Here is a 27,631-nt window from a genome sequence, read left to right on the forward strand (position 1 = left end):
GTGGGTAGGTCAAGCTACCTCCTGGACCCTGTTAATGCATAGGGGAGGAGAGCCTCTCAGAAGCAAGGGTGTGCTGTCTGGTGGGGGTGGGGAGGGGATACACTCCTTCATGTCAGCCTCCGGCAGCCCTTCCTGCCCTCGAGTGCTCCCCAACACTGCTGGTCACCTCCAGAACCCTCATCCCCAGGGCAAAGTCTCACAAAGATCCTTGAAGTTAAGCTGGTCCTGTGATTTTCTAACTCAGAAATTACTTTGGAGGTTTTTATGCTTAAAAAAAAGTTTTATAAATAAGGATAAAAAAGCATAGACTTGTATTTAAGGAATTCAGTGTCTAAGATAGAAATGTGAACTTAAGTATTTTTATTAATAGATATCTATTCAAAAGTGGGTTAAACGGTGGGGAAACTCTTAAGTTAGTGGGCTTGGAGACGGGCAAGGCCGGCGCTGGCCCAGAATCCGGCTGCCCAGGCTGCGCCCCGTTGCTCTTCAGACCATACGCCTCAGCCCAGCAGCTCCATCGTGCTTAAGGGAGGGAGAGCACTTGCCCACAGGGCAGGATGACACTGAGTTCCAGTTTGGGGAGCTCCAGTGTGCAGATCCCATAGGGATCTGTGTACACAGTTGAAACTAGTGTCAGAGGAAGTAAGGTGACCTTACAGCCACTGCTGAAGCCAACTCATGCCCTGGCTGGGTCACAGCTGGGATTCCTGTGGCTAGTCTACACTTGACTCTGGTTTGGTTTAATCAGTTCCTTAAGTGTTAGCACTGTCCTTGGGCAGTTGGCTCCATGTAAGCTCTGAGGCATGTTGAGACCCTGAGGACCCCTGCCCTGCCTGTGGCCCCACCCTCTTTCCGTTCAAGAAGAAGAAAGCCAGGTAAGAGAGCAGAGGCTGAGCGATGGGGAGTGAAGGGCCAATTTAATGAGAAACTATAAACTTGAGACCGGCCACGATTCACAGTGACAGGAGGCCATGCAGTGGCAGTGCAAGACCAGGAGAGGGACAGCAGCAGGATATAGCGGTCCACGTGAGCAAGTTCACAATCAAACCATTCAGGAAATAAAGACAGGTTTGGGCTCGGCCAGGCCAGGGCTGGTGTCCAAGGCACCTCTACCACTTGCGGCTTCTCCTCCCTCGTCCCCAGCCTGTTCCCAGCCCAGTGCCATGGCTGCTGATGCTGTGGGGCCCGATGTGAATGGGCACAGCAGCGTGAGTCAGCTGTGGGCAAAGGGTGCTCACTGGGAATGGAATTGATGGACAGGGCACAGCACAGCAGATCCAAACGCACCCACAAGGAGGCGTCTGCTCTCTGCTATCTCCTGACCTGGCTGGGACACTCCAGTCACTGGGCAGAGGTTGCACCCACACAGAGAGGACACAGGGTAGACAGAACAGGTTAGGCTCGAGGGTACTCCTTCTGGCCCCAGCAAATACAGAGGCATGGCCAGAAAGAGGTCCTGCACACTGACTCAGAAGAAGCTGGGCAAGGGTGAGATGTGAGTCCCATCTTGGCTACCAGGGCCCAATCACTCATCCAGTGTCCTCTTTGTCTCATACCAGGTGGCTCTTCGGTATGTGGACAGGGCATTAGAGGTCCTGGTTTTTGATACCTGAGAGTTCTGAGGGCCAGAGTTGGCATCATTACTTCTGACTCTCGTACCCCCGCCTCTAGTACCCCAGAGGCGCAAAGTACCCCAGAAAGAAACCCAGGCCTTAGGACCCCATCCTGCTTGGGTCTACTCGACTCCAGACTCCCCTACTCTCAGCCCAGCAGGTCAAAAATGACTGTGGCCCTAGGCACAGCCCCACTGCAGGCTCCCAGGCTTGGGAACTGGCTACTGCTCTGGCTGCTTTTGGTCCTAGGGAGAAAGTTGGACCAAACCTATACTTTATGTGGATATGGAGTAACGAAGACCCTGGTGGGAGGCCCTTCTCACCTTATCTTCCTGATCACAAATACCAAGAAAACCAGGGACACACAAATCCAGTGCCAGCTCCCTGCCATCCACTGACACTTGGCCTTAAATCCAACAGAATTTGTGCCGCAAAGTCAGAGGCTCAGGGTAGGGGAAGGTGAAGAGGACAAGACTTCCGAGGGATGGTGGCACAACTCCCAACCCAAGTGGGAGCAGGGAGGTGACCACTGAGCGTAGGGAGCAAAGCACAGGGGGCCAGACCAACAGATGGGGGGAGTCCCGTGTCCCGGCTCCGTTAGCACAGGCGCTTGTACGTGTAGATGTAGGCTTTGCAGCTGGGGCATGTGTGGGTCACATCCTTGAAGTCGTTGATGAGGCAGGGGATCAAGCAGCAGCCCAGATCACACCTGAAGAAGAGGCAGGGAGAAACAGGGTGAGGCCTGCAGCGCACTGGCATGGCCCCCCAACCCGCAAGTGACCGCACCACCTACCCCATGAAGCAGCAGAAGAAGCCCAGCACGAAGTTCATCAGGCCAATCTCATAGGAGATCTTGGTGGTGATGGCCTGTTGGCAGTGGGGACACACCGTCTGTACAGGCGCACCCTCAAAGATCTCTCCCTGCAGCACTGTCACTGTGGTGGCAGCTCCCGAAGGGACGAGGACCGTGGCCGTGTGGCCCCCAGGGCCAGGGTAGGGCCCCGGCGGGTAGGGCCCCGGCGGGTAGTAGCCCATGGGTGGGTGGGGGCCTGGAGGAGGATAGAAACCTGGAACAGCACAGAAGACAGCAGAGTGAGGTCACTGGCTTGCTGCCTGCACTGGGCCCGCAGCACCCTCGGTGCAGGGCTAAGGCCTGAAACTTATGCCACCCTCTTCTGGGGGCCAGAGTGCCAGCAGGAGGCCTCGAGGCTGGGGCCCTGGGTCAAAGTCACTGTCAATATTATCCCAGCCCTTCCTGGTTCCTACCCCAGAGGGACTAAGACAGACATTGCAGAGAGTCAGGTGACAAGGCCTAGTCTCCTCTTGCTCCCTCACCACTGACATGCAGGGACTGGGCACTCAGCCTCCAGACCCTTGACCACAGGAGGGAAAGCCTTGCCCCTCACCAGCCCATCCTGTACACGGGGCTCTGCTCTCCACCTGTGCCAGGTCCTGGGGTGCTGAGGACCAGCCCACCTGGCTTGGGCAGCCTGTGCAAGAGCCCTGGGTCCTTCTGCCTGAGCAATCCCTCTGAAGGACTGCTGGGGAACAGGAGCCCTAGGCCTGCACCCTGAGCTGGAGTCCCTGGCAAGGCGCAGCCCCACAGCACCCACTAGTCTTCAGCATGAGCTGCTGAGATTGGGGCCATCCCTGGAGCCGGCCCTCCTCCAGCATAAGTCCACAGCGCCTGCACAGAGCCCTGTTCTGTGCTGCCTTCTCACATCTACAGTCCATGTCCACATGCAGCCTGAGTGCGAGGCTAGGGCTGGTCGGGTGTGTCTGCAGCCCCTGCTGTAGACACCGCAGCTCAGGCTGGGCAGCAGTTGAGATGACCCCTTCCCAACTCACCTGGAGGCATGTAGGCACCATCTGCGCTTACATGGGGGGGGACGAAGCCTGGCTGGGGCATTGGGTGACCCGGCGGCTCATAGGGTGGGGGACCAATGTCTGCAGGGGGCAGTGGCATGCCTGGTGGGGGCTGCATCACGGCTGGGGAGGTGCGGCCTGGATAGAGAGAAGCAGACACAGGAGGCTCAGCCAGTCTCAGCACAGCGGGCTTCACCAGAGACTGCTGCTTGGGGACACAGATGGAGTATGGAATGATAGCTCAGAGGCCCCAACCATACCACCTGAGGTGGGAGGGCTGTAGCAGGGACTCTCAGGAGATGATCCCTACCTGGTGTGGGCGGGGCTCCACTTTTCTCTTCCAGAAGGGGGGCAGTAGGGCCCCCAGGATATGGAGGGGGCGGCTCATTAGACATCTTCACTGACTGTCCTGAACCTGGAAGGAAAACCCAGACACAAACTAAGCTCCCAACCAACCTGCTTCCCACTCAGGCACTGGGCTGTGGTGAGGGCCACTGCACAAGTCATGTGACCATCCTCAGAGACACCCCGGGCTCCTACATAAGTCTCCAAGCTCTGGGGATGTCTCACCTTCCCCAGGGGACAGCCCAGCCCAGAGTCACCATCCTCCACACCTCTCAATGGTCACCCACACCTTGTTTAGAAGCCAGAGGGCAAGGACAACCCAGGAGGCAGGGCCCAGTGAGATAAAGTACCTCCATCCAGCAGTCCCAGGAACCTAATCCGGGGCTCCATCTGAGAGCAGTTTGGCACCTGGTCCTCCCCTCCCCTGACATTTGGGGGCACTGAGTGGCCAGAAAGGAGACACTGGGCTGGCCTGCCAGAGGCTGGTATGGTTGGGAGAAGGGGATTCTGGGAGACTTCTTACCTCCAATCCCTGGGACTCAGAGCAGGCAGGTGAGGCTCCTTCAGCTGCCGGCTTGGACAGACAGGGCACAGGCAGGGCTCTGGGGAGCTGTTCTGGGGGAAGGACAGGTGAGTGCCAACAAACCAGTGAGGGGCTCAGGCCTGGGCACACGCAGTCCCATCCCCTTCCCCCCATTTGTCTGGCCTCTCTCTAGCTGTCCACTGCCACCATCCATGTATCTAACCACTCCCATCCCCCATCCCTGTGCAGTTCTTTGTCTCTCCTCTGACGGCCCCGGCTGGGCCCTCTGTGTCCCCTCTCCACCAGGCCGACAGACCTGCATCCCATACATGAAGGAACAAAGGATGTGAAAGGAGCCAGCGTGGGATGGGCTGTGGCTCTGGCCAGTTGCCTTTTTTATTTGGGAGTGGGAAGGAAGAAGATGTCAGTCAAGTGAAACACTTTTCCTCATTTCTTTCACTAAATTTCCTCAGCATTCACTGCTGGGTATTGGGGGAGAGACTGGGAATGGCGGCTGGCCCAGGGGCCTTCAGTCTCCTCCAGGGAGTCACTTGCTTTCACTCTCATGTAGCACCATAAAAGACAAGACATTAATAGCATTTTTTTTTTTTTTTTTTTTTTGTCTTTTTCGTGACCGGTACTCAGCCAGTGAGTGCATCGGCCATTCCCATATAGGATCCAAACCCGCGGCGGGAGCGTCGCTGCGCTCCCAGCGCTGCACTCTCCCGAGTGCGCCATGGGCTCGGCCCATTTAATAGCATTTTGAAGTGGGATTCAGTTACCTTTTTTTTAGCCAAAAGTAATAAAATAATACAAAATAGAAAAAAGTCTCAACAGTACGAAAGAATACACAGTGAAGTTAGCTTGCTCAGCAGGGCCCCTCCTACAGCCCAGTGTTCTCATAGTCAGAACCGCACGGGATGGAGGGTGCCAAGTAATTCTGCCAGGGGAGAGGGAGCCTGGTGTTCATAAGAACAAATATTAAATGTGACAAATTGGTGGCAGGGCCGGAGGGACCAAGTCCAAGTTCTTGGGTTCAACTATAAAGTAACATGACACCATGAAAAACTAAAGGGAATGGACCAAAGAGCTAAAACTATAAAACTCTTAGAAGAAAACATAGGCCTAAATCTTCATAACCTTAGATTAGGCAATGGTTTCTTAGGTATGACACCAAAAGCTCAAGCAACAAAACAAAAAAGGATAAATTGGATATCAAAATTAAAAACTTTGGTGCTTCAAAGGACAATACTGAATTTTACAAATCATATATCTGTTATGGGACTTGTACCTAGAATATATGACAAACTTTTACAACTCAGTAACAAAAAAAACAAATAACCCAATTTTAAAAATGGGCCAAGGATGTGAATAGATATTTCTCGAAAGATAAACAAATGGCCAAAAAGCACATGAAAAGATTCTGAACATTTTTTCAACGTGTAAATGAAAATCATATTCACAATGAGATATGTACTAAGATGGCTTAAAAAAAAAAAAAAAAACCAACAAGCAAGAGACATTAGAACTTTCATACACTGCTGCAGGGGCAGCCCCTGTGGAAATCAGTCTGGTAATTACTGAGATTAAGCCTGGAGTCATCTTATGACCCAGCAATTCCACCCCTAGGTATCTGCCCAAGAGAAATGAAAACACATGTCCACCCAGAAACTAGTACATAAATGTTCAGAGCAGCATTATTCGTAATATCCAAAAAGTGGAAACAACCCTAATGTCCATCAACAGATAAATATTCCATTGTGCTGTCTAGCCACACAATGGAATATTATTCAGACATGAGAAGAATGAGGCCCTGACACACACTACAACAAGCATGAACCTGGAAAGCATTATGCTGAGAAGAAAAGCCAGAAAAACACATGTTGTATGATTCCATTTAAATGAAATGTCCAGAACAGGCAAATCCATAGAGACAGAAGGCAGATTAGCGGTTGCTTGGAGCTGGGGGGAGTTGGTAAATGGAGTTTCCTTTTGGGGTGATGAAAATGTTCTGAAATTGACTGTGGTGATGGTTGAATAATTCTGTGAATATACTAAAAACCACTGAATTGTGCACTTTAAATGGGTGAATTGTAGTGTGTGAATTATGTCAATAAAACTGTTACTGAAGGAAAACAAAATCACACAATCCCATCACCCTAATGCAGCCAATCTCTGCAGATCCCTGCCAGTCTGTACACACAGGCACCTATACTTTTATATAGTTGCTGTCAGGACAGTTTTAAATCCTTTTAACATTGTGTCACATAAAATTCCTCCATCCTGCAAGACTCCATGACCATCAATTTTAATATTCCATAAAACCGGCCTACTTGACCAACCCGTATTAAGGCATTTAGAATACTTAGTTGCTTTCATGAAAAACATGGAACACCTTTGGCTAATATTCTTTCCCTTCCTTGGATTATTTCCTTGGGCTAAACTTGCCAGAAGTGAGATTACTAGGTCAAATGGTTTGAACATTTTATGCCTTTTAAATTTTTTATATTTTTAATTAATTAATATTTTGGCAGCTGGCTGGTACGGGGATCTAACCTCTTGACCTTGGTGTTATCAACACTGTTCTAACCAACTGAGCTAACTGACTTACCCCATTTTATGCCTTTGTAAAAGGATAATGCCAGTTTACAGTGCCAAATTTGTATACTATTGTTATGTGTAATGCTAAAAATGACACTTGGTTATTTTTATATGCATTTCTTTGACCGCTATGAGGCAGAACATCTTCCCAAGTGTTATATATATACACCACATCTTCCCAAGTGTTATATATATACACCTGCTCTTGTGAGTTGCCTGCTTATCATCCTTTGAGGACAAGGAAGCTGAGAAGAGAAGGGACAGACATAAGTCTAGGACCCTGGCCTGACTCCCCTGCCCCCAGGGAGAATTCCAATAGCACAGGGTTAAGAACAGGGAGCAGCAGCACCTCTAAGAGCAGCCCTGAGGCCCCTTTCCCAGGCCACTGCCAGCCCACCTGGTACCTCCCTGCCTGGGAGAAAGGCAGCCTTCCCCAAGGGGCTTTACTTATGTCTGTGGAAAACCACTGCAGTATGCTGAGGTTGGTCAGAACAGGCACCGGCACCTGCCACCAACTCCCATAATATGCCCACCTGGGTGACTCTGGATGGCACCAATGTCCACCGCTTGGCCCAATGCCATGGTCGTGGTGGCCCCACTCATAAGGGAACCAGACGGGCCCTGGGACGCCCTGAGTAGGGTGAGGAGACAAGCTGCCTTGCCTTTGATGAGTTGCTCGTGTACCCTCAAATTCCAGCCTGGGTCCTCTGGGTCACTCCACTTGCAGGGAGCACACATACACGCACCTGTGCACATACACATGTGTACACGTGTACACACACACACACACCCATCTCCCATCTCTGAGGATGTAGGCATTGCCTTCCTCTGGCCCATCTTTCCATTGAAGTCACTAGACCTAATTTTGCAGTCACCTACAGCACAAAAATTGTATTTCTGAATTCCATACACTTACAGCCTTGCTCATGATGATGGCACAAGCTCAAGGGCAAAGCCCTCCCTTGGTGTCCACCCAACCTTGGAGCAGCGTCTGTACACAGCGCAGATAGTGCCACAGACCACAGGGACGGGCCTGGACCTGCACGAATGCACCAGACCCTGTGCTTCTCCTAGCCCTTTACCTTATTTACCTCAATTTACCTAGTAAATTTATCTTAGGCTGCTGGGCCCAGTTGCTCCTCAGTGTCTCCCCCACCCACAGCCCTGCCTGCCACTTACTGTACCACCTCACCCCTCCATACCCACACTCACCCTCCTGCCGCGTTCTTGAACTGCAGCAGAGACAGTGGGGCAGATCCTTCCATATGAAGGAGAGGTGTCTGGAAAGTGGCTAATGAAAAGTTCCAGAATTCAAACTCCAATTCCCCCAGTGCCTTCCAGTTTACAACCAGATGTGCATTCCCACAGAACTTATGTTTAAGGTATAATAAAAACCACAAGAATTGCGGCTGGCCACTTAGCTCAGCCCTTACAGGGCTGGTTGGTTAGTTCAGCTGGAAAGAGCACAGCCTTATAACACCAAGGTTGTGGGTTCAGATCCCTGTACTGGTCAGCTCCATTATTAAAAAAAAAAAAACCTCCATCATAGCGGTGTTGTGAGAATCACATGAGTTACTCACACATCCTCACTCACCCCACAAACGTTCGGGGAGGAGGTGTCTCAGTGAGTCCAGGCATACAAAATGAGAAGAAAAATTCTTCCATGGGTCCCCATGTGGCAGCGCTGGCACACCTGTCAGAGGTTCATTGCAGTGTGGCCACAGCACACCCAGTGCAGGCCATGGGACAGGCCTCCTGGGGCAGCCCTGTAAGGGCAGCGTGTTCCAGGAGCATGTCTCTTCTGAGCCTCACTAGGTTTCAGAAGTCCAAGAGACAGTACTGGGAAGGACCTAGAGAAGTAATAATCATCCTGACAGGTTCTCAGTCAGGTGACATTCCTTGGGGGCTGAGCCCTGAACAAGTGTTATCTCTGCCCTCAGACCAGCCTGTGGGGCAGCACTTTAGTAGCTCGATTTTACTAAGAATACAAAAAGGGCTCATTCATGTGTCCAGGGCCACAAAATCCTCACCTCACACTGCTAGGTATCTTAGAAGATTCCTGCTGAGCCTTAATTCTCTTTTTTTCCCTGTTTCCAGGCACAGCATTGGGAATGCTGGGGAACACCATGCTCAGCTCTGGACAAAGCAATGTGCCACTGCCCCAGTCCCGCTGGCTCCTACTTTGGGAGCCACCAGCCCTCGAGGAGACAGAGGTGCTTTCCAGATGCTGGAAGTCTAAGCTGGAACTAAGTGGTATCCAGAAACGTATGCAGGGGGAAGCCTGGGTTACCAGTGTCACCCTGTCACAGGGGCCTGCAGATCAAACAGACAAAGGAGAGCAATGACCCAAGACAGCATCCTCAGGTTGCAGTCTGGCCCGGAAAGAATGGTCCTGTGCTTTGTCAGGGAAGCGTGGGTGAGCGCCTGAAGGGTAAGAAGGCTCAAGGCTCTGGAGAAGGGGCTGACACACACAAGGGAGCCTGCAGCATCCCTGAGCTGCCCCTCACAATGCACAGCATTGAGGGCAGCAACAAGAAAACCCTGAGAATGGGGGGATGGAGCAGCACAGCAGAGCTGGGACAGACTTAGGGGAGCCCCAAGGGATAGAGGCGGTGATGTGTCCACGAGAGGGAGGCCGAGTGGTCTCTGGGACCCCTAAAGGGGAGAGAGGTGGGAGCAGGCCTAAAGGGGGATGGAACTGGGCCAGTGGAGGTCCAGTCTGGTCCCTGCGCCCACAGCCAACACAGCCCAGCACCCAGTGTGCTTTTATGCAGGAGGAAATTATTCAAGTAATCCAAAAACAGATGAAGCTCTGTCTCCATTTGCTGTGGCCCCATGGCCTGCCCACAACCCGCTCCAATTTCATCTCACCTTCCCAGGGGCAGCGGGCATGGGGGCTTCTCAAGGGCAAGATGCAGTTCTCCCCTCTCCCAGCCTGCCCCGCCCACCCTACTCCCCAGGCACCTTTCTGCAAAGCCACCCCCATAGCCCACACCCCCAGCTTCCCTCCTGGGCCCCGTCAGAATCCTAAATGCCATCTGCCATTCAGGCTGGGTCAGCAGCCACTGCGGAGCCTTGGGGCCTCTCAGTGGCTCAGTGTGGGCTCCATCCCAGAGTGGAAACTTCCACTCTGCACCCCAAGCTGGAAGCCTAGGTCGCAGCTACCCCCTCCCCTTCACGCAGCATGTCACGGAGACTAACCAGGGCACACTGGGCCTCCTGCACACATAGGCTCTTGCTTCTCCTTTGGGGGAGCTGGAAGGGGGCCAGGTGGGGGTGTTCCTGGGAGGGTAGAAATGACACTTTGAGAAGTCTGTTGTGGGTGTTAGGGTACACTATGGGGCCATGAAACCAAGCAAAACTGCCTCACTGGCCCTCCACACCCACACATCCCAGGCCCTGTCTACACCCCACGCAACATGGAATGCAACTCTGCTCCGAGGAAAGAGCACAGTATTCTAACGTGGGGTCAGCATGGCACGGCACCTGAGGCCTCACCTCCCTATCAGAGAGGGGAAAAGATTCACCCCTGCGCCAGGCTGCTAGTTAATGGGAAAATAGGGTGAAAATGGACAGAATGCAGAGCTTTGGACTTAACCTGGCCTTACATCCTGGGCCTGGGCAAGTCACGGAGGCTCCACCTTCCTGTGTAAACTGAGACCTGGACACTGCCACCCTACCAGGCTGCTGTGCAGAGCCCAGCACCTAGTGGACCCCTCCATACGGGAGGTAAGTGCTATCTGTTGGGGCATAAAAATGTTCTGGAATTAGATCATGGTGATGGTTGCACAACTTTGTGAACTTATTAAAAGCACTGAACTGTATACTATAAAAGGGTGCACTGTATAGTGTGTGAATTATACTGCAAATGAAGCCAAACCCTCTCAGGTCTAGGTATTTCTCTATATGCGCACACACATAAGGAAAGAGGTGGGGAGGAAACACCCCAGACTGAGACTGCAGCCTCTGGGACTGAAGCTTGGCAGCAAGACCTCTCTTCATTATACTTTTTTTTTTTTAACAGAAGGCATTTGTGTATCATTCGCATAATTAAAAATACAACTTTGAAAAGAATACAATTCTAGGACAGGTCAGTAACAGGCAGCTTTGACTCAGGGGATGGAGTGGGGAGGGGCAGGGTCTCCTGGTGCGCTGAGTTCAGCTGCTCGAGACCTCGTCAGGGCCTGAGAGTCGCCTCTGGAGTTCTGGGCGCTCCCAGCTATTCATCACTCACTGCAGAGAGCGCTGCAACTGATCTCTGGCCAAGGCTGGGCCAGTAGGCAGCTGCCGTGGGCAGTCTCCCTGGGGGAGCTGGGACGGGGCTTGCTCACCTGCCATAAGGCCCCTCGGAGGGTGGCAGCAGGGTCTGAGGGCAAACTTGATTCTCCAGTTGAAACTGACCTACATACTGCAGCCTGTGGTCTCTTCTGCCCCACTGAGAGTGGCTGTCAGCAGATATACCAAGAAGCCCCTTGGAGGACAGCCTGGGGGTAAGGGGGTGGGGAGGGGCCCTTTGAAGCTTGAGCCTCATCTGGACAGCCAGCTTGCTGCTGGCTCTGCATACCAGTGGGCTCTCCAGGAGGATGAGGATGAACACCAAGGGATACGGCAGAAAGGTGATGCAAGAGGACAGGGCCCAGAGGGACCTTCTGACATCAGTTTTCCCTAGGGTCTGCTAGAGCAGAAGTTCTCAAACATTTTGGTCTCAGGACACCTTTACACTCGATTATTGAGGACTCCAGGTAGATTTTGTTTTTGTGGGTTGTATCTATTAATACTTACGATATTAGAAATAAAAAATGAGAGGGGCTGGCCAGTGGCTCACTTGAGAGAGTGTGGTGCTGATAACACCAAGGCCAAGGGTTCAGATCCCTATATAGGGATGGCCGGTTAGCTCACTTGAGAGAGCATGGTGCTGACAACACCAGTCAAGGGTTAAGATCCCCTAACCAGTCATCTTTAAAAAAAAAAAATAAATAAATAAAAAAAGTAAGAAAAAATGAGGAATTTAAGAATGATTAATTTATTTTAAAATAGTAATAATAAATCCATTACATGTTAATAACATAAATAAATAGAATAACTACTTTCCAAAACAAATCTAATGGGAAGACTGGCATTGTTTACATTTTTGCAAATCTTTTTAATGACTGGCTTAAGAGGAGACAGCTGGATCCCATATCTGCTTCTCTATCCAGTCTGCTGCACAAACATTACTTTGGTTGAAGTACATGAAGAAAGGCCAGCCTCTCACAGACAAGTAGCTGAGAAGGAGAGGTATTGCAACAGCCTTTTGACATCACTGTGGATATTCTTTGATACTACATCCAAACTTGACAAATAGTAGCGTTCCCCCCCGCCCCACCCCGGCGGCTGGTGGGTACAGAGAACTGAACTCACAATGTTGGTGTTATAAGGCTGCGCTCTAACAGCCCAGCCCTGACAAGTGGTAGTTTCTTAAAGGTTAGTTGCAATATGGAATCTGAATCCTTAACAATGGGGTTTTTCTAATATGTTACATCAAAATCCATTGGTCTTCCTTTCATGTGGAATGGATCTTGTACACACACACAATTTTGTAACACCAGACATGGGTCACCTGAAAAATACTGGCTCACTGTTATGCAAATCTATTAGTGCTGACACATCTCATTAAATAATATACATTAAAAAGTCACATTGTTGGTATCACTACCAATATCATCAGAATAGTCTTTAAATATGAAACTGTCAAGCTCACAATGACAGATACAAGTTTCCAAAATTCTAACTAATATTCATTTGAAGGCTCAAATTGTATCACTGGCAACAAAATCAATTACAAATTTACCAGTGGCAAACATGTACAAAAACAAAAGGTCAGCTGTTTTCCTTGAAGTAGCAGATTCACTTTGTTAATTTTCAAAAAGCGTCTACTAAACACTGAAGTGTGAATGCCACAGTTTGTGTCAGTTCTTCTTTTAGGTGCATATGGAGCTCCACAAAAAAAGCAGCTAGTTCAGCTCAAAACTAATGCACATGTGGTTTCCTCGAGCCAATATCACACTTCATGAGAAGTGCTTTGTGTGTGCTCACATTTCACCACCTGGAATGTTAAGATGTGTTGTGTGTTCTCATGGGTCCAGATTTAATAAAATTAAACTTTACTGCATTTTCTAATGTGGCACTGGCGCATGCGCGCGTGTGTGTGCGTGTGTGTTAAAGAACACAATTACAGCGATGAACAGCCCAGTCCGGTGCTGCAGTCTTGAGTCAGCTCAGGCCCTGCTGCTTCTGCACCATCAATACCAACACCAACACTATGAAAAAAGGGAAGATAACTAAGGATGTCTTCGCATTATTATTAAAACAGTTCTGATGATCTGCCCTCTGAGAGGTCTCAGGAAGCCCTAGAGAGCTGCTGTGCTAGAGGAACCCCCCAGAACATAAGGGGGTGCAATGCTAGCCAAGTGCCTGGAGGCAGGGCAGGGTCAGGGCTCCGCAGCCAGAGGGACCAAGAGTAGCCTGAGTCTCTCCTGGGAGACTCCTGGCTTCTTGTTGTTCTAGCGAGGCTCTGCCCCAGGGAGGTACTGGCTGCCATGTGGAAGACTGTAGGTGAAGCAAGCAGTTAGGGCAGGAGCTCTGTGACACACTAATCCAAATCCAGCTCCACATTTTCCAGCCATGTGACCTGTGAGCCCTGGTTTCCTCACTTGTAAACAGGGGTGATCATGCCTCCCTCTAAGGGTGGGAGCAAGGTTTAAAAGAGTGTGAAAACACTAGGCCTAGCACACAAGAAGACTGAATAAATGGAACCTGCTTAGGAACAACTTCTAACAGGAGGGAAAACCAAGCAGGCACTGAAGGCTCTGGCACAGGGTGGCTTCTGATCCTAAACAGTGGGGCATCCTGGTGGCACTCACCACCAGCCTGGACTCTACAAGGGGATGCTCTGCAGGATTACAGGGAGACTAGTAATCAGACTAGCACAACTGAGGCCACCTGCTGTGTGGCAACCCCTGAAACAACTCTTAAACAGCAGACACTAGCAGTCCTCCAAAGGCCAGCTCTCCTGTCAGGCTTGCCTCTCTGAAACGTTGGGGACCTGGCTGAGCTCGCAAGGTTAGAAACGCCCCTGTGAGGGCACCCCACCCGCAGACCCTGGGGGAAGGGAGTGCTGAGCGGCAGATGCTGCAGAGCCACATTTCCCAGGGCTTGGCTGGCCTGCCGCTCCCCCTGCCCAGAGGAGCTCACCCTCATGGCAGCCATGGCACCAGGATGCCAGCTGGCCTCAGAGGGGCTCCTCTGTCCCCAGGAGGCAGGTCCCAGGCATCTGGCCAGGAACAGGGCTTTCTGCTTTGCTGGGGAAACTGAAAGGCAGCTTTCCACCTCGCCTACAGCTTCCATCTGTTGAATAAAGGAGGCACCCACTGCTCCTCAAGGGGCGGGGCCCAAGGTAAAAGACAAACACCCAATGTGTCCCTTGGGTCTGAGATGAGAACAGCCAGGTCCAAGCCAGACCTAGAGGGAAAGGCCAAAGCAGGAAGCAAGCAGGAGCTGATGTGAGCCCCAAGGAACAGCCCCTCATTCCAGGGTGCAGCACCCAGCAAGAACAAGAAAGCTTCCCAGGGCTACCCAGAGGACAGAGGGGAAAGGAGGGCACATACAGTCCCTTGCTGAGGGTACAGGCCAGAGACCTGGCCCACATGAGGCATAGTCTCTTCCATTCCCGTGACATTACCATCTGATACAGTCTGACCACTTTGGGGACTGTGTGAGAATTAGGTGAGATGTTCACACGAAAACTTCCTGAACTGCTGTAATGGGTGAAGGGTGTGGTGTGAGGGGCCATTAGGATAGGTGGGTGACACTTGTGAGGGATGGCCACTGACTCCCTGGGCAACACCACACATGTAGTTGTCCTCTGTCCTGTTCTCCTAAGAACAGGGCTTAGGCATAGTCTGTGTGATGGCCACTTAGAGGCCCTAGGATGGGGGTGTGTGGGGGGTGACAATGGTGCTTCCTCTTGGAAAGCGATTGTCTGGGCAAATGTAGCAGTTGACCCAGCCATTGTTCTGGCAGTTATTTGGCACGTCCTTTGCACCAGGCACAGGCTGGGGATATGGTGGGAGTAAAGACAGGTCTCTGCCTTCCAGCTTACACCCGAGTTGGGGAGACAGGCATTAAATGATCACACTAAAGGAACCAAAAATATAATTCCAAAGTGTGACCAATGGTGTAAAGAAAGTCTAGGGTACCAGGACAGGACTGAAAGATCACTATCCCAGGGCTTTAGGGACACCTTTCCAAGCAGGCCTGGGTTGGGGGTGGGGGGAGGAGGAGCAGGAGGAAGAGTTGTTGTTGAGACCAGCAGGCAGAGGAGGAATGGGGGCTGGCAGAAGGAACAGTGAATACACAGGCCTAAGGAAGGAGGCTGTGCCTGCTGGGGTGGCCAGATCACAGCCTGGGGCCCTCAGAGGGAGGAGACCAGCCACAGGGGCTGCTCCAGAGCTTGCAGACTTCAGATCCCCAGGGCAAGGTCAACGGGGCCAGTCGGTCAGCATCCCAGACCCTTCTCCTCAGGATTTAGGCTTCCCTGGGTGTCCCAGCACCACTGAGCCTTGCAAATGACATTCAGGAACAAAGACGGCCACCACCCTTTCCTGAAACATTCATGAAGTACTGAAAGAGCACAGGTCTCCCTGGAATCCTGGCATCACCACCGATGGACTGTAGCCTTGGACAAGTGATCTCCCTGAGCCTCAGTTTTCCCACTTGGAAAATGAGGTTCTTGTGAGGCTGAACTAAACTCCATGTATAAATGTGTAGGTCAGGACAGGCACTGAATAAGTGGTGGCTATTACTGGGGATGCCCTTAAATGAATTACTATGCTGAAAAACATGATCTATACTGAGCCCAAGGCTGTTCTTCTATATCATATGGGAAAGAATGAACACAGAATACCAAGACTGTGAGGAACAATATTCAGCCTAATGAAGTGTGTAGCAGAGACTGATGGCTGCACCAAGCCCAGTCTCCTTCTATTTTTGATTACAGAGCCCACTTTTATTCAGGGCAGCAGTGAATTAACAAAGATGGTCCCAGTCCTTCTTGCAGTGTGACCATGTGGCTGGGCTCTGGCTGGTGCATCTATGCAGAAGTGTCTAGGATGTGGGAAGGCACTAAGGGAAGCCAAATTGGGGAGGTGGGCCCTTTGTCCTTCCTGCCTGGAATACATATGCAACTGCTCCAGCAGGTGGGCTGGACTGTGAGTGACCTTGGGAATGGAAGTCAGTACTAAGGACCACCGTGGAGACACAACACCAGCACTGAACCGACCACCTCCCACATCTTCCACATGACAGAGAAATAAACTAACTTGTTTTAGTCAATTACTGGTAAGTTATTTTCCAGTTAATTATTATCAGGGAAGAAAAACAAATATCATTAAAAACACATCACATTAGTTAGACCCGAAGGCATGCAAACAACTTTCATTTCCTAGTGATTCATAATCGAAAAGCTTCCACTGAGGATTCCCAATCACTTGGCTTTCTCTAGGTCACATGACATGGCTTCAGCCTGGGGCCAATTCTTCCAGTATTTAAGCAGACCCCAAGAGAAGCGCAGCCATTTGCCCTGGAGTGAGGCCACATGCTTCCACAATCCCAGCAGTGACCAGCTGGTGTTCAAGGAGACATTCAAGAAGACGATGATGATGACAATGACGATGATGATGTGCAGCGAACCCTGGTACAGCCCTGACTACCTGGACATGGGTGCCCAGCATGGGGACAAGCAGGAGGTGCTCAAGTGAACTCAGCACCTTCCATTAGGGCCCCTGTTATGAGGACGATGCTCCTGTGCCCCAAACCCTCACCATCCCCCTCTCCACCAAGTCCTACACAAACCTGGGGCTAACCTAGGCACCCCAGTGAGTGCGTGACCAGGCCTGGACTCCCTATCGCCTTCCAGCAGCTGACCAAAGGGACACTATTCCCAACACACTGAGTGAGAATTAGGAAGTAAAAGCCCCACCCCACCCCGACCCAAGATCCACTCCATCACAGAGCAGCTTCTGGCAAAGGCCAAGCCCTCTGGTGGCACAGGAAACATTGCTGACGTGTCCTCTCTTCTGTTGTCCTCAGCTGCCAAGTTCTAGCACTGGTGGGATTTGGGAAATCCTGAACGCAGCCCATTTTCCATTGTCCTGATGGGAGGCAGGGAGAGAGAGACAGTCGCTCCCTAGATAGAATCACTGGTGGCTCTGAACCATTTATTTTTACACTTGAACATGTGTGTAACTGATGCCTTGGGAATTCTAACCACCTCAAAACAAGCTAAAGACACAGAAAGAACTAGAAAGCAGATGTGGTTATCCTATCTCTCTGCTCTCCTCCCACCCAGCCTACACACTCCCCTGATCAGTACCGTGTCTCAGAGGAGCCAGCACACCAGCCTAACCCAATGGTCCCAAACGCCATCACACCCTCTGCAGGAGGCATGAGCCGTGCATCACAGGCAGGGCTACAAGGGCAGGATCCCGCAATGACTGGGGCATAGGCATTAGGTCCCACCCCTGCCACCCTGCTTTGCCACCTGACTTTCCAGAGTCTGTTTTTTCATCTGTAAAATGACAGTAGCAGCCCCTGACCCAGAGTTGTGATGAGGAATAGAAGGCTGTATATGAAGAGCACACAGATCAGGGTCTGTCACACAGTGTTCAGTAAACACAAATAACTCTCATTTGTATTTATGGAAGCACAAGCAGAGCATTAGAAAGAGGAAGGACACAAGGAAACAGAGAACACATTGGTGATTCTTAAGCAGAAACAAAATCAAAAGGCAGACAGGAATCAAAGAATGGTGCCACACTGAAAAGCAGTAAGACTTCTAGAACTATGATGATGATGATAACAGTACAATTTGCATCACACTGAATTCTTCAAAGCTCCTGGCAAACCACCCTCTCCCTCCCTGGGACACAGTGTCAACCCACGCCACAGCACAGCAGCATAATAGGACTTTTCTGAAGGACAGTTTTACAACCAGTACATTCTTTGGACTCATTAATTCTATTTCAAGGTAGTTATCCTAAAGTTAATGGACATGTGACCAAGATTCCCATACAAAGATGTTTATATGCATCACTGTCTTGATGTTCAGCCACAGTGGACTAGTTAAACCCATCTGGTTTATCTATACAATGTAATTTTGTGCATCCCCTGAAAATGATAGAGATCTATTGACACAGATGGTCTTGATACAGCACGGAGTGAAGGAAGAATGTAAAAGCAATTTGGATAGTGTGGTTCTACTTTAAAGTATATGTTTACATATATGAGGATACTTCCAAAAGTCTGTGGAAAAAATGGAATTAAAAGACAATATGAATCCTTCCATGAACTTTTTGAAGATCTCTATTATATTATACACCATGTATTCTCTGGGTAGTAAGATTTTTGGGTGATTTGTTTATATATATATATATACACACACATACAGAAACTTTTTATCTATATGTAGTTTCTAGTTTTTCTAGGATGGGCAGTTACTTTGATTCTTTCCTCAAAATGTGCATTATAATTGTGCTGAATTTATGTATATTCCTCCTCAATCCAGAAAGGTGCCTTAGACTATAATCAAGGTTTGCCTACAGGAGGAAACGCTCCTGGATCAAACCTGAGGACCAGGCTGTTGGTTATTCTCCCTCTCTCGTAAGTTGGTGCATGGCCTTTCTGTGGGTCTTGGATTAGTTTAGTAGAACAAGTCAGTACTCTCCTCCAGATCACCTCCAGGTGAATAGAGGGTCTAGACCTGTAAAGCTGGAATGTAATGACAACCCAACGTTGTGCTAGCCTTAGAGACCCTGGCTGGAGAGCCAGCATGAGGTCACCTGACATAAGAGGAAAGGTAAGAAAGTCCCATTGGACACATGATAAAACTGAGAGCATGAGGTTGTGGGCCCAAGGCCACTGGCTGGAGCTGCGCTGGAAACAGCCCAATCCTTCAGACTGCTCGTCCAGTGATCTCCTTCAGCATGCTGAGCTGCCTCCCGGGCAGGATGGTATTCAGGAAGTTGTTTCTGTCTGTTCTATGCTGGCACAGAAAGTGAGGGACAGACAGGAGGGGAAAGGAGGAGCACCTGGTGCAACCACAACTAGTGAACTAACAAGTCATCTGAACCTGTCGGATGGCAGGACTTCATAAGTGAAAGGCCAACTAATTTTAGAAACAATATGAGTCTAAAGAACCATCACTTAAGCGATCAAACTGGAGTCCTGAACAAAATCCTTACCCTGGCCTGTGTCGAGCTGACACAAAATGGACAGTTCTTTGAATTGAATCTATTTTAATCAGTTTTCTGCCAGGGGAGATTAGGACATACCATTCTAATCTACAAAAAAACACAAGGCCCAATGTGCAGACAGACCACGTGGCCATGATACAGCTACGGCCCCTGACGTGTAGGGCCCTTAATTCCCACATAAGTGGCTCCTGGCCTTCACTAACCCAGGGACAGGGCTCCACCTCCAGCCAGGCCTTGCCCAAGTCCCCCCATGGGGAGGCGGGGAGTGAACGTCTAGGCTCACTCTCTTCCTCTACCAGCTTCAGTAACCATATATACCTGTATACCGCAACCCTCACGCCCCAACTTTTCCCACAACAGTGAGGGGAGTGCCTCAACTTTGCGACACTTAGATCTCTCATATTATAGGGCGTTCTTTCAATTATTTCGAAGAAAAGTTCTGCTGGGTGAAGAACATTAACTGCAGTGACCTGAGTCAGTGTTAGTGTGGAACACTTAATAAGGTCACTAGGTGGAATCAATAAAAAATAAAACAACACAGAAAACAGTAGAAACATAGCAGATTAGTAATTATTGCTGGGCAAGACCTCATAATGGCACTTGGAGGTTGCTGCAAACAAGCTTTTCAAGAGCACTTTAAAAGCACACGGTAAGAAGCCGTGCTGCAGGACCGATAAGAAAACCTGGGAAAATGCCACCAGTCCTGGGGCATGGTGGAGCCATCTCTGTGGCGTGGGGCACTCAGACACGGCACTGATAACTCACTCTGCAGGGTGGTGGCTCTGGTGAAGGGGATGTCAACAAAGGTGCATGGGATGAGTGGGAATGAAAGTGCTCTAGGAACTGCAAGGGGAAACAAATCTAGCATTTTATATTGCACTATATGAAACAGCATATGGAGATTCACCTACGTTCGTATCACTCAAAGTCGAAGTCTGACCCTAAATGTTCACTCAAGCTGGCTGGGACAGAATTATTTTGCATCTTCTCCCCGGGAAAACCGGCAATCATGCTGTTTGGAGTTGCCTTATATTCAGCCATGTGCACACTGCTCCATGACTCATACACCAGAGACCTCCCTTCTGGGCTGGGAAGGCCATCAGAGATGACTAAGTCTGAAGTCTCAGCTGAAAGTCATTCATTCAGGCATCAAAGGTTTACTACGCACAACTGAAGGCAGGCACCAGGCGAAGCGCTGGAGATCACGGTGGGTGGGCAAGACAAGCAGCATCACAGGCGGGGGAATGGGTTTGAAAGAGTGAAGTGGCTGCGCCAGATGCCTGGAGATGACAGAGACGGGCCTCAGCTGTCCTGACTCACACCCAATGCTCCTTCCACAGCACTATCAGCCTGTCTCTTCTTTCACATTCTCCAAAACGTTTTTCAAAATCCGCTGGGATCTTATACCATGACCGAGTGCTTTACACAGTGGAATTCCACCATATGCATTCAATTTACATGGATTTCATGGTGCCCAGACAAAACTGAAGTAGTGCTGGCAAGTCCCTGCTTCTCCCCTGGTGAGGGCAGGATTGGGGAGGGAGAAGGGATGTGGAATGAGCGTCCCTCACAGCTCTCAGGCAATTCAAGGACACTGAAGGGCTGTTTGACCACATGAGGTCTTTGCTCTACCAGCCAACAACTTTAGAATCTAATCCATGGAATATGCTCTTGACAATTCAACTCTGCATTCAAAACAGTATCCCTAGCACTTCGGGGAACGACGGAGCACACACAGACTGCAGTCCCTATACTTGGGAAGGCGAGACGGCGGAAATGCAGACACAGGATATGACTTTACTCAGCCCGTAAGTATCAAGCACCCACCATATGTCAGGCACTGAAGATGGGGGAACCACATCTGTCTTAATGGAGCTTACATTCTGGGAGTTGGGGAACGCTGCAAAACACAGAAATAAGTAAAATGTAGAGCATGTCATACAGCGTTGAGTGCCACGGAGCTGCAGTTCTAAACAAGGAAGTTGTCACTGAGCAGAAGACATCCACCCAGCACTGTCTGAAGGAAGCAAGGAGGCAAGCCCTGTGTGGTGTGGCAAGAAGTCTGGGCAAGAAGTGGGGTGCAAAGGTCTGGCCTGCTCTGACAGCCAGAGCTGGAGCCGGTGCCGCTGGCGGGCAGGAGACCTGAGGGAAGGCAGGGAGGTGGGGTGGGGATTGGTGCTCTGGCCACTGCAGGACATGCACTTTTATTCTGAGTGAGCTAGGAGGCTTTTGGAGGGCTTGGAAATAGGTTGTCCCACAATTCTCCGTTTCTCTGCCTAAAGTGTGCTAATACAGGTCTCCCAAAGTCCCAATATCAAACAGGTGGCTGCTAATGGGGGGAATCCTAAAGCAGTTGACCACCACCTCCAGCAGGTACAGTTCCTTTTTGACCAATGTGACTGGGGTCATGGGGTGGCTATTCTCCAGGCAAAGCAGGTAAACACACACACTTACCTGGAACCTGAGCTTGACCACACTGAGGACAGAGACTAAGGCCTGAGCCATGAGCAGTATAGAGTGGCCAGGGAAGCCAAGAGCTGAGAAGTGTTTGCTCAAGGTCTCCTTCCCTGAGCAGGGCAGGATTCAAAGATGAGCCAATTTGATGCAGCAGAGCCATCCCTATCCAAGTGTCTCACTTTCTCTATTCTTTTTAAGAGATTACCTGTTTGAAAAGACTTAAGACTCTGGACTCCTTAATTCAGCCGACATTTCACCAGACCCTCTATGGAGGTCACTCTATGTGGTCACTATCTGTGGAAGCTAAGTTACACTTTAGAGGAATTTACAAAAGATAACCAGCAAAACTCAGCAGGGGTCCAGTGAGACTCTGGCCAGTGGGTGTTCCAGCTGAGAGAGGTGTGTGAGCGGGGCAGCTTCAGGGCCCTGCAGGAAGGCCGACAGGGAATTCCATGCCTGGGGGAATACAGTCACTAATAGCAGAGGAATTAGAAAGTTGTGATCAAGGGCCCAGTCTCCCAGCCAAACCCACAGCTCCCAGAGAGCAGGGGCAGTACTTGGGGCCAGTTTCTCCACAGCATGATGCAGCTTATGAAATATGGGCTGAGCGGGTGGGTGAGTACCATGAACCGTAGCCAGGCTGACACTCCTGGGCAGGGGGGCTCTGTTCTCCATCCCGCAGGCCCTATTTCAGTTTGCTGCACTCCAGTCACCAAACCAGATGACTGAGGCATTCCAGACTTTTCTCATCCTTGTAAACCTTGATCAGTCAGCAAGATCTACTAACTGCACAGTTCACAAAGTTCTCAGATCCACTATCTCATCTAATGGTCAAGGTTTAAGGGGAAGTGTCCCAGGTCTGTCACAGTCTACTCCAGCCCCACAAGACTCCAAACCATCCATGCACCCCTGGTCTCTGACAGCCCTTTCCATAGACCCTTCCCTCAGCCTCCAAGCACCCCCAAATCCCCACTTCCCAGCAAACCCGGGCCTTTCCTGAGATTTCCCTCCCAGGGAATTCTTCATCCCTCACCTTATCTCCCCACGACAGAACATCGGGACTCTCCCACTTGTATCCTTGGGGCCCTCCCTGCTTAGCACCTGGTACATGTTTGTTGACTCTGGAGGTTTAGGGTTAACCAACCTAAGTGAGCTTCCTATGCCATTCCTAACCCAAATGCCTGCTATTCACAGCCCCTGGGCCGGAACACAGCCACAGCCAACGTGGATTCTGCTGGCTTCCTCATTAAAGTGCCTTTGTTTACCACCAAAATCCAAACAGGAAGAAACACTATATCTTGAATCCCAGTCAACACCACGGTGCTGTAATTGCAGTGGGCCAGAAGAACCCACGTTTCCCTAGTCCTCTCTCCCTCAACCTGTTCCTTCAGGAGAGCTGACTGTGGAGCCCTGCTCTGCCATTATTTGTCAACCTTGAGCAAGTCATTTAGAAACTGGCTGCTTCCTCTGCTGGGATAATCTTGCTGTGCTGGTAACTCCCCAGATGACAGGTGAGAATGCACCAAGTAGGTACAAACCACATACAAAGGGCCACACTACAAAAGAATCTCATTCCCTTCTGTATGTCCAGCTTGTAAGGCTGTTGCTCTTAATGAGAACGGTGACAGCCGGTTCACTTTCTTCCTGCAGTAGTAAGGGGTTAGAAATCTCTTCAAACCCAACCCAAGGTAACTCTTGAACCCTTCTCTACCTACTTCCACCTGCCCTTGAAGGAAAAACCCAGACACTGGAAGTAGTTCTGATTCAGACTGAATTAACATTCACTGAACAGGCACATTCACAGTCCTTACCAAATCTTCGTGATACCTCCTGGTGATGAGACTCAATGCTGCTAGATCACTCAACAGACCAAGCAAGGGCCCACAGCACCCACAAATCAGGAGCGTCGAAAAGTGACAAGAAATGTTTTTTGGAGAAATGATCCAATATTACCAAAACCACATCACAACTGCTTTCATGGACAGAGTCAGAATGTTGTTGGACCTCTTTACCTGTATTGCATGGCTCTGTACTGATTTTATCCTGTCTTATGTCAGCACTTACAGAGGGTGCAGGTCTTCCTCTGGCCTGGGTGTTGCCCTCCATCTACCACAGATGCAGCAATTGAGGCTCTGGGAAAACAACTGCCTTGTCACACAGTTTCAAAGTGGCAGAGAGGGGCCTCCAACTTGGTCTGCCGACTCCAAGTCTAGGCAGTACTGGTCCCATGGCCCCACCATTATCACTCACAGAGTAGGAGAGGCAGTGAGTAGATCCAATGGGCCCACAGGCTCACAGCCGGCCAGAACAGTGTCTCCCTTGGTGGGCAGCCCTGGGGGGGTCTGCCACAGGCGCCTCTTCTCTGTAGCACTATATTGCAATGCCACCTCCACCACCTCCCAAAAAGGCCATGTCTGGGAGAATCCTGACCAGGTAGAGATGAAGACAGCAGCTTTTTGTGGAGTGCTAGAAACGGGCACATTTCCATTTTGTGCAATCTAGTTCCAAGTCCCCTTGTGGGGGCACAAGAAACCTCCTGTCACCACTGCTGGCCTGGCTTTCCTCCTCTCTCCTCCTGATGGAGGACTGAGCTCCGCAGAGGAGATGAATTTTCACAGGGCCTGTCTCTTCTCTCCCTCTCAGAAAACTGAAGAGGGTGAGGGGTAGGTGTTTGTGGCTACAGAACAAAGTACCATGGCCCAAGGGACTCAGAGCCATGACCTCTAATTCATCAGCACCATGAGCTTACCCACTGCGCTATGCAGGCCTGCTCCCCAAAGCCGAAGAAAACACACTCCGAACTGGTGGGTTCAACCTGGACAAGCCTGTAGCATGAAGAACCAACACAGGGCTGAAGAATCCCTTCAATTGTTGCCAACATGATCTGCTGGGACAACGTGGCCTTGGGGACACATTCCATTAGCTCCCTCTCGAAAGAGTTTTGTTCCCTTTAGTATTACTCTATGTCACACAGTCCATGTTTCTGCTCTTAGGGTAATTCTAGAACCATGCCTAGCTGTTTTTAATTCCTTGTAAGAGCACACATAAAGCTCTTCGCTGGTTCCAGAAACTTATGATATAGAAAAGCCTCCAAACCGCTTCAAATCCTCAGGGCTGGGAGACAAACTTTCAAATACCCAGGGTTTCCATTAATTAAAAACCAATAAGCAAGAAGAATTCTAAGACTTTAGTTAATAATATGCATATTTAACTATTTGGGAGAAAAATATACTGATGTCTGCAACTTACTTTGACATGCATAAACAAATAAAAAACAAGATGGACTGTTGGGTGAAAAGATACGTGATAAAGTTCAATAAAATGTTAATTGTACATTCTAGGTGGTGGTCTATGGGAACTCACTGTAAAATTCCTCCAACTCTTCTGTATGTTTCAAGTTTTTCATAATTAAATGTACGGGGGGTGGGGTAGATGTCTTCTGAGATGGTGAGTTACTGAGAATACCTTTCTGGTTAAGGGCAGAGGGCAGAGCAGATCTGACAGGCCTCTCCCCACCCAACTCTTAGGTTAGCCCCAAGGGAAGAAGCAAAGTACCAAGGAGACTAGTCATATTTGCCTTGGCACTGCCCTGCCCAGCATACTTTATTTAGACCCAGAATACAAACGCAAGTGGTATAAATGGTATGAACGGCCCCTACCCAGGCCCCCCAATCTCCTCACTCTGGGACAGAGGCTGTCAGCCCCAAGTGTGCCAAGAATTATCCGGAGAGCTTATTAAGTATCTATTCCTGGGCCACACACCCTAACTACCGAATCAGACTCTCCGCTGTGCCCCAGGAATGCGTCCTTCTAACCAGGGCCCCCGGTGGTTCTGACGCAGAGGATGCTAGGCCCCCCTGGCAGAATTCACAGCCGCTCCCCGCACCCTACCTGACACCTGTTGGAGGCCCTCGGGAACCCAACCACACCAGAGCCCCCGACGACCCCAGGCCAGGCCCTTGCCTCACTCAGCAGCCCCGAGACGCGCGGGTTGAGCGCGGCGGCGGCGGCGGCGACAGCCACATCCCGGACCCACGCGCCGGCGAGCAGGGCGGGGGTGGCGGGCTCCGGGACGGCCAAGGTCACCGCGGAGCTAGGCCGGGGCTGCCAGGTCGCGGAGACCCCCCCAGGCCCCCTTTCCGCGAGGAAACAGCACCGCCTCCCTTCCCCCGCTGAACCACCAAGGCGAGCGCGCGGAGGCGTGATAAGCGGGGCCGAGTAACCGGCCGCCCGCGCGCCCTCGGACAGGGGGTTTCTGCGGTGTCCCGGGGGAGGGGCGGGCTCCGCGCCGCTTCGGCCCCTTACCTCAAGCGGCCGGGCGCCCGAGCCGGCCGAGCACGGAGACGCGCCCGCTTCCGCCCGGCGTCCGGAGGAACAGCCCCTCCGGCACGCGCCGCCCCCACCCGGGCCTCTGGGCCGCGGACTCCCGCGCGCCGGGGGCTGGGGACTCCGGAGCCCGGCATGCCCCGCGCGGCGGCGGCGGCGGCGGCGGAGGAGGAGGAGGAGGACTCCGTGGCCGGAGTCGGCCTCCGCCCCCAAAGCACGCGCCCGGCCCTGCTCCCGGAGGGGACCCGCGAGAAGCCGGCTCCGGACACGGCGGCGACTCACCCTGCCCGCGGCCCACGGCCTGCGGCCGCCGCAGCAGCAGAATGGCGCCTCAGCCCCCGGCGGCGCGCTCCCGTCAGGAGGCCGCGGGCGCGGAGAGGGGCCGCGACGGCGGGGGGCGGGGCCGTGGAAACGCCACAGCGGGGGGCGGGATCGCGGCGCACGTGACGTGTCTGGTAACGTCATCGAGATGGAGCCGCCAGCCGGGCCAGGCACGTGGGAGGTTCTGGGGCCAGGTTCTCCCTGCCTCGAGGCCTGGAGAATTTGGCGGTCCTTGTTCGCACTCCCTAACCCCGCTGGCACCAGGGCATCGGTCGGGGGAAGGCGCGCCTTCTTTCCCCCCCCCCAATCACATTTGTTCCTCCATCCCACAACTATTTAATTTGGGCACTGTGCGTAAAGCTGCAAACCCACACAGTCACTGTCCTTGTGATGGGGGAGCTTCCATTCCGGCAGATGATGTGCGAGTAAGTCACAAAGTGCACAAGGCCCTGGAGGAAGGCAACAGAATGCCCCAATGGAATTAAAGTGGTGCCTCTAGACAGGGAGGTTAGAAAAGTCCTCTAAAAGGAAGCGATGGTGCAGCGCCTCCCAGACAGAGCGACTGCTCAGGCGATAAAGAACAGAACGTCAGTGTGGCAAGCAGGGTGGGGACGGTGGAGGGGAAGGCTGGATCCAAATCATGTTGGAGAGGCCATTGTAAGGAGTTTGGATTTTATTACCAGGGAATATAAGCCCTTGAATAGTTTTAAGCAGTAGAATTACAGTCGATCTTCATTATTCACGGATTTCATATTTGCCCAAATTCACCTACTCACTAACACATTTTTCTAACCCCAAAATCAATATTTGCTGTGCTTTCTTTCTTTTGTTTGCTTGCTTTCTTGGTGACTGGCCGTTATGAGGATGCCATGCTTTCTTGTTCGTTCATGGATGTAAGATCCTGTGTATTCTCAGCTGAGGTTGAATAAGGGAATGCTCTGCCACAAGTGTTCTTTTTGTGTATGTTTAGTAGCATGTTTTTCTCATTTTTGTGCTTTTTGTTGGTGATTTTGCTGTTTAAAAGGGCCCTGAGTGTAGTGCTGAAGTGCTATTAAGTGTTCCTAAGCACAAGAAGGCTGTGATGTGCATTACTGAAAAATATGTGTTAGATAAGCTTTGTTCAGGCTTGGCCTTGAATTTAATTGTTGAATTAACAACATAGATTAAATAGGTGTCATTAAACAGAATACTCATAAAACAAGGTTATGTATGATTGATTAACAAAAACAGTGTGACTAGAGTCTCACAGGAACCTAACCCTGGTTCAGTATTGTTAGAAGGTGAACAAA

The 27,631-nt window shown here is 50.9% G+C and overlaps 1 protein-coding gene across 4 annotated transcripts; it reads right to left on the reverse strand.

Annotated features, from left to right (window-relative positions):
* Positions 1 to 896: 896 nt before the first annotated feature.
* Positions 897 to 26,418, reverse strand: CDIP1 (cell death inducing p53 target 1). 4 transcript variants are annotated; one of them, XM_063100458.1, is made up of 6 exons: positions 26,304 to 26,418; positions 4,348 to 4,434; positions 3,790 to 3,894; positions 3,462 to 3,617; positions 2,407 to 2,680; positions 897 to 2,322 (listed from the first exon to the last, which is right to left on the reverse strand). In XM_063100458.1, the coding sequence occupies exons 3-6, from the start codon at positions 3,872 to 3,874 to the stop codon at positions 2,211 to 2,213; spliced, it is 627 nt and encodes a 208-aa protein (XP_062956528.1). In that variant the 5' UTR covers positions 3,875 to 3,894; positions 4,348 to 4,434; positions 26,304 to 26,418; the 3' UTR covers positions 897 to 2,210. The 4 variants fall into 4 exon arrangements, with proteins under 4 accessions (XP_062956528.1, XP_062956526.1, XP_062956529.1 ...); XM_063100456.1 differs by having other exon boundaries at positions 4,348 to 4,439; XM_063100459.1 differs by lacking the exon at positions 26,304 to 26,418 and adding an exon at positions 26,001 to 26,286.
* Between the last annotated feature and the right edge of the window lie 1,213 nt (positions 26,419 to 27,631).

This window comes from Cynocephalus volans, chromosome 6, assembly GCF_027409185.1.
Source record: "Cynocephalus volans isolate mCynVol1 chromosome 6, mCynVol1.pri, whole genome shotgun sequence".
Taxonomy (NCBI): domain Eukaryota; kingdom Metazoa; phylum Chordata; class Mammalia; order Dermoptera; family Cynocephalidae; genus Cynocephalus; species Cynocephalus volans.

Coding starts and splice junctions, on each gene's coding strand:
- CDIP1 (XM_063100458.1), bottom strand. CDS start 3,874: ATGTCTAATGAGCCGCCCCCTCCATATCCTGGGGGCCCTACTGCCCCC. Junction 2,681..3,461: donor TGGTGCCTACATGCCTCCAG/GTGAGTTGGGAA, acceptor GTGCTGTTCCAG/GTTTCTATCCTCCTCCAGGC. Junction 2,323..2,406: donor TTCTTCTGCTGCTTCATGGG/GTAGGTGGTGCG, acceptor CCTCTTCTTCAG/GTGTGATCTGGGCTGCTGCT.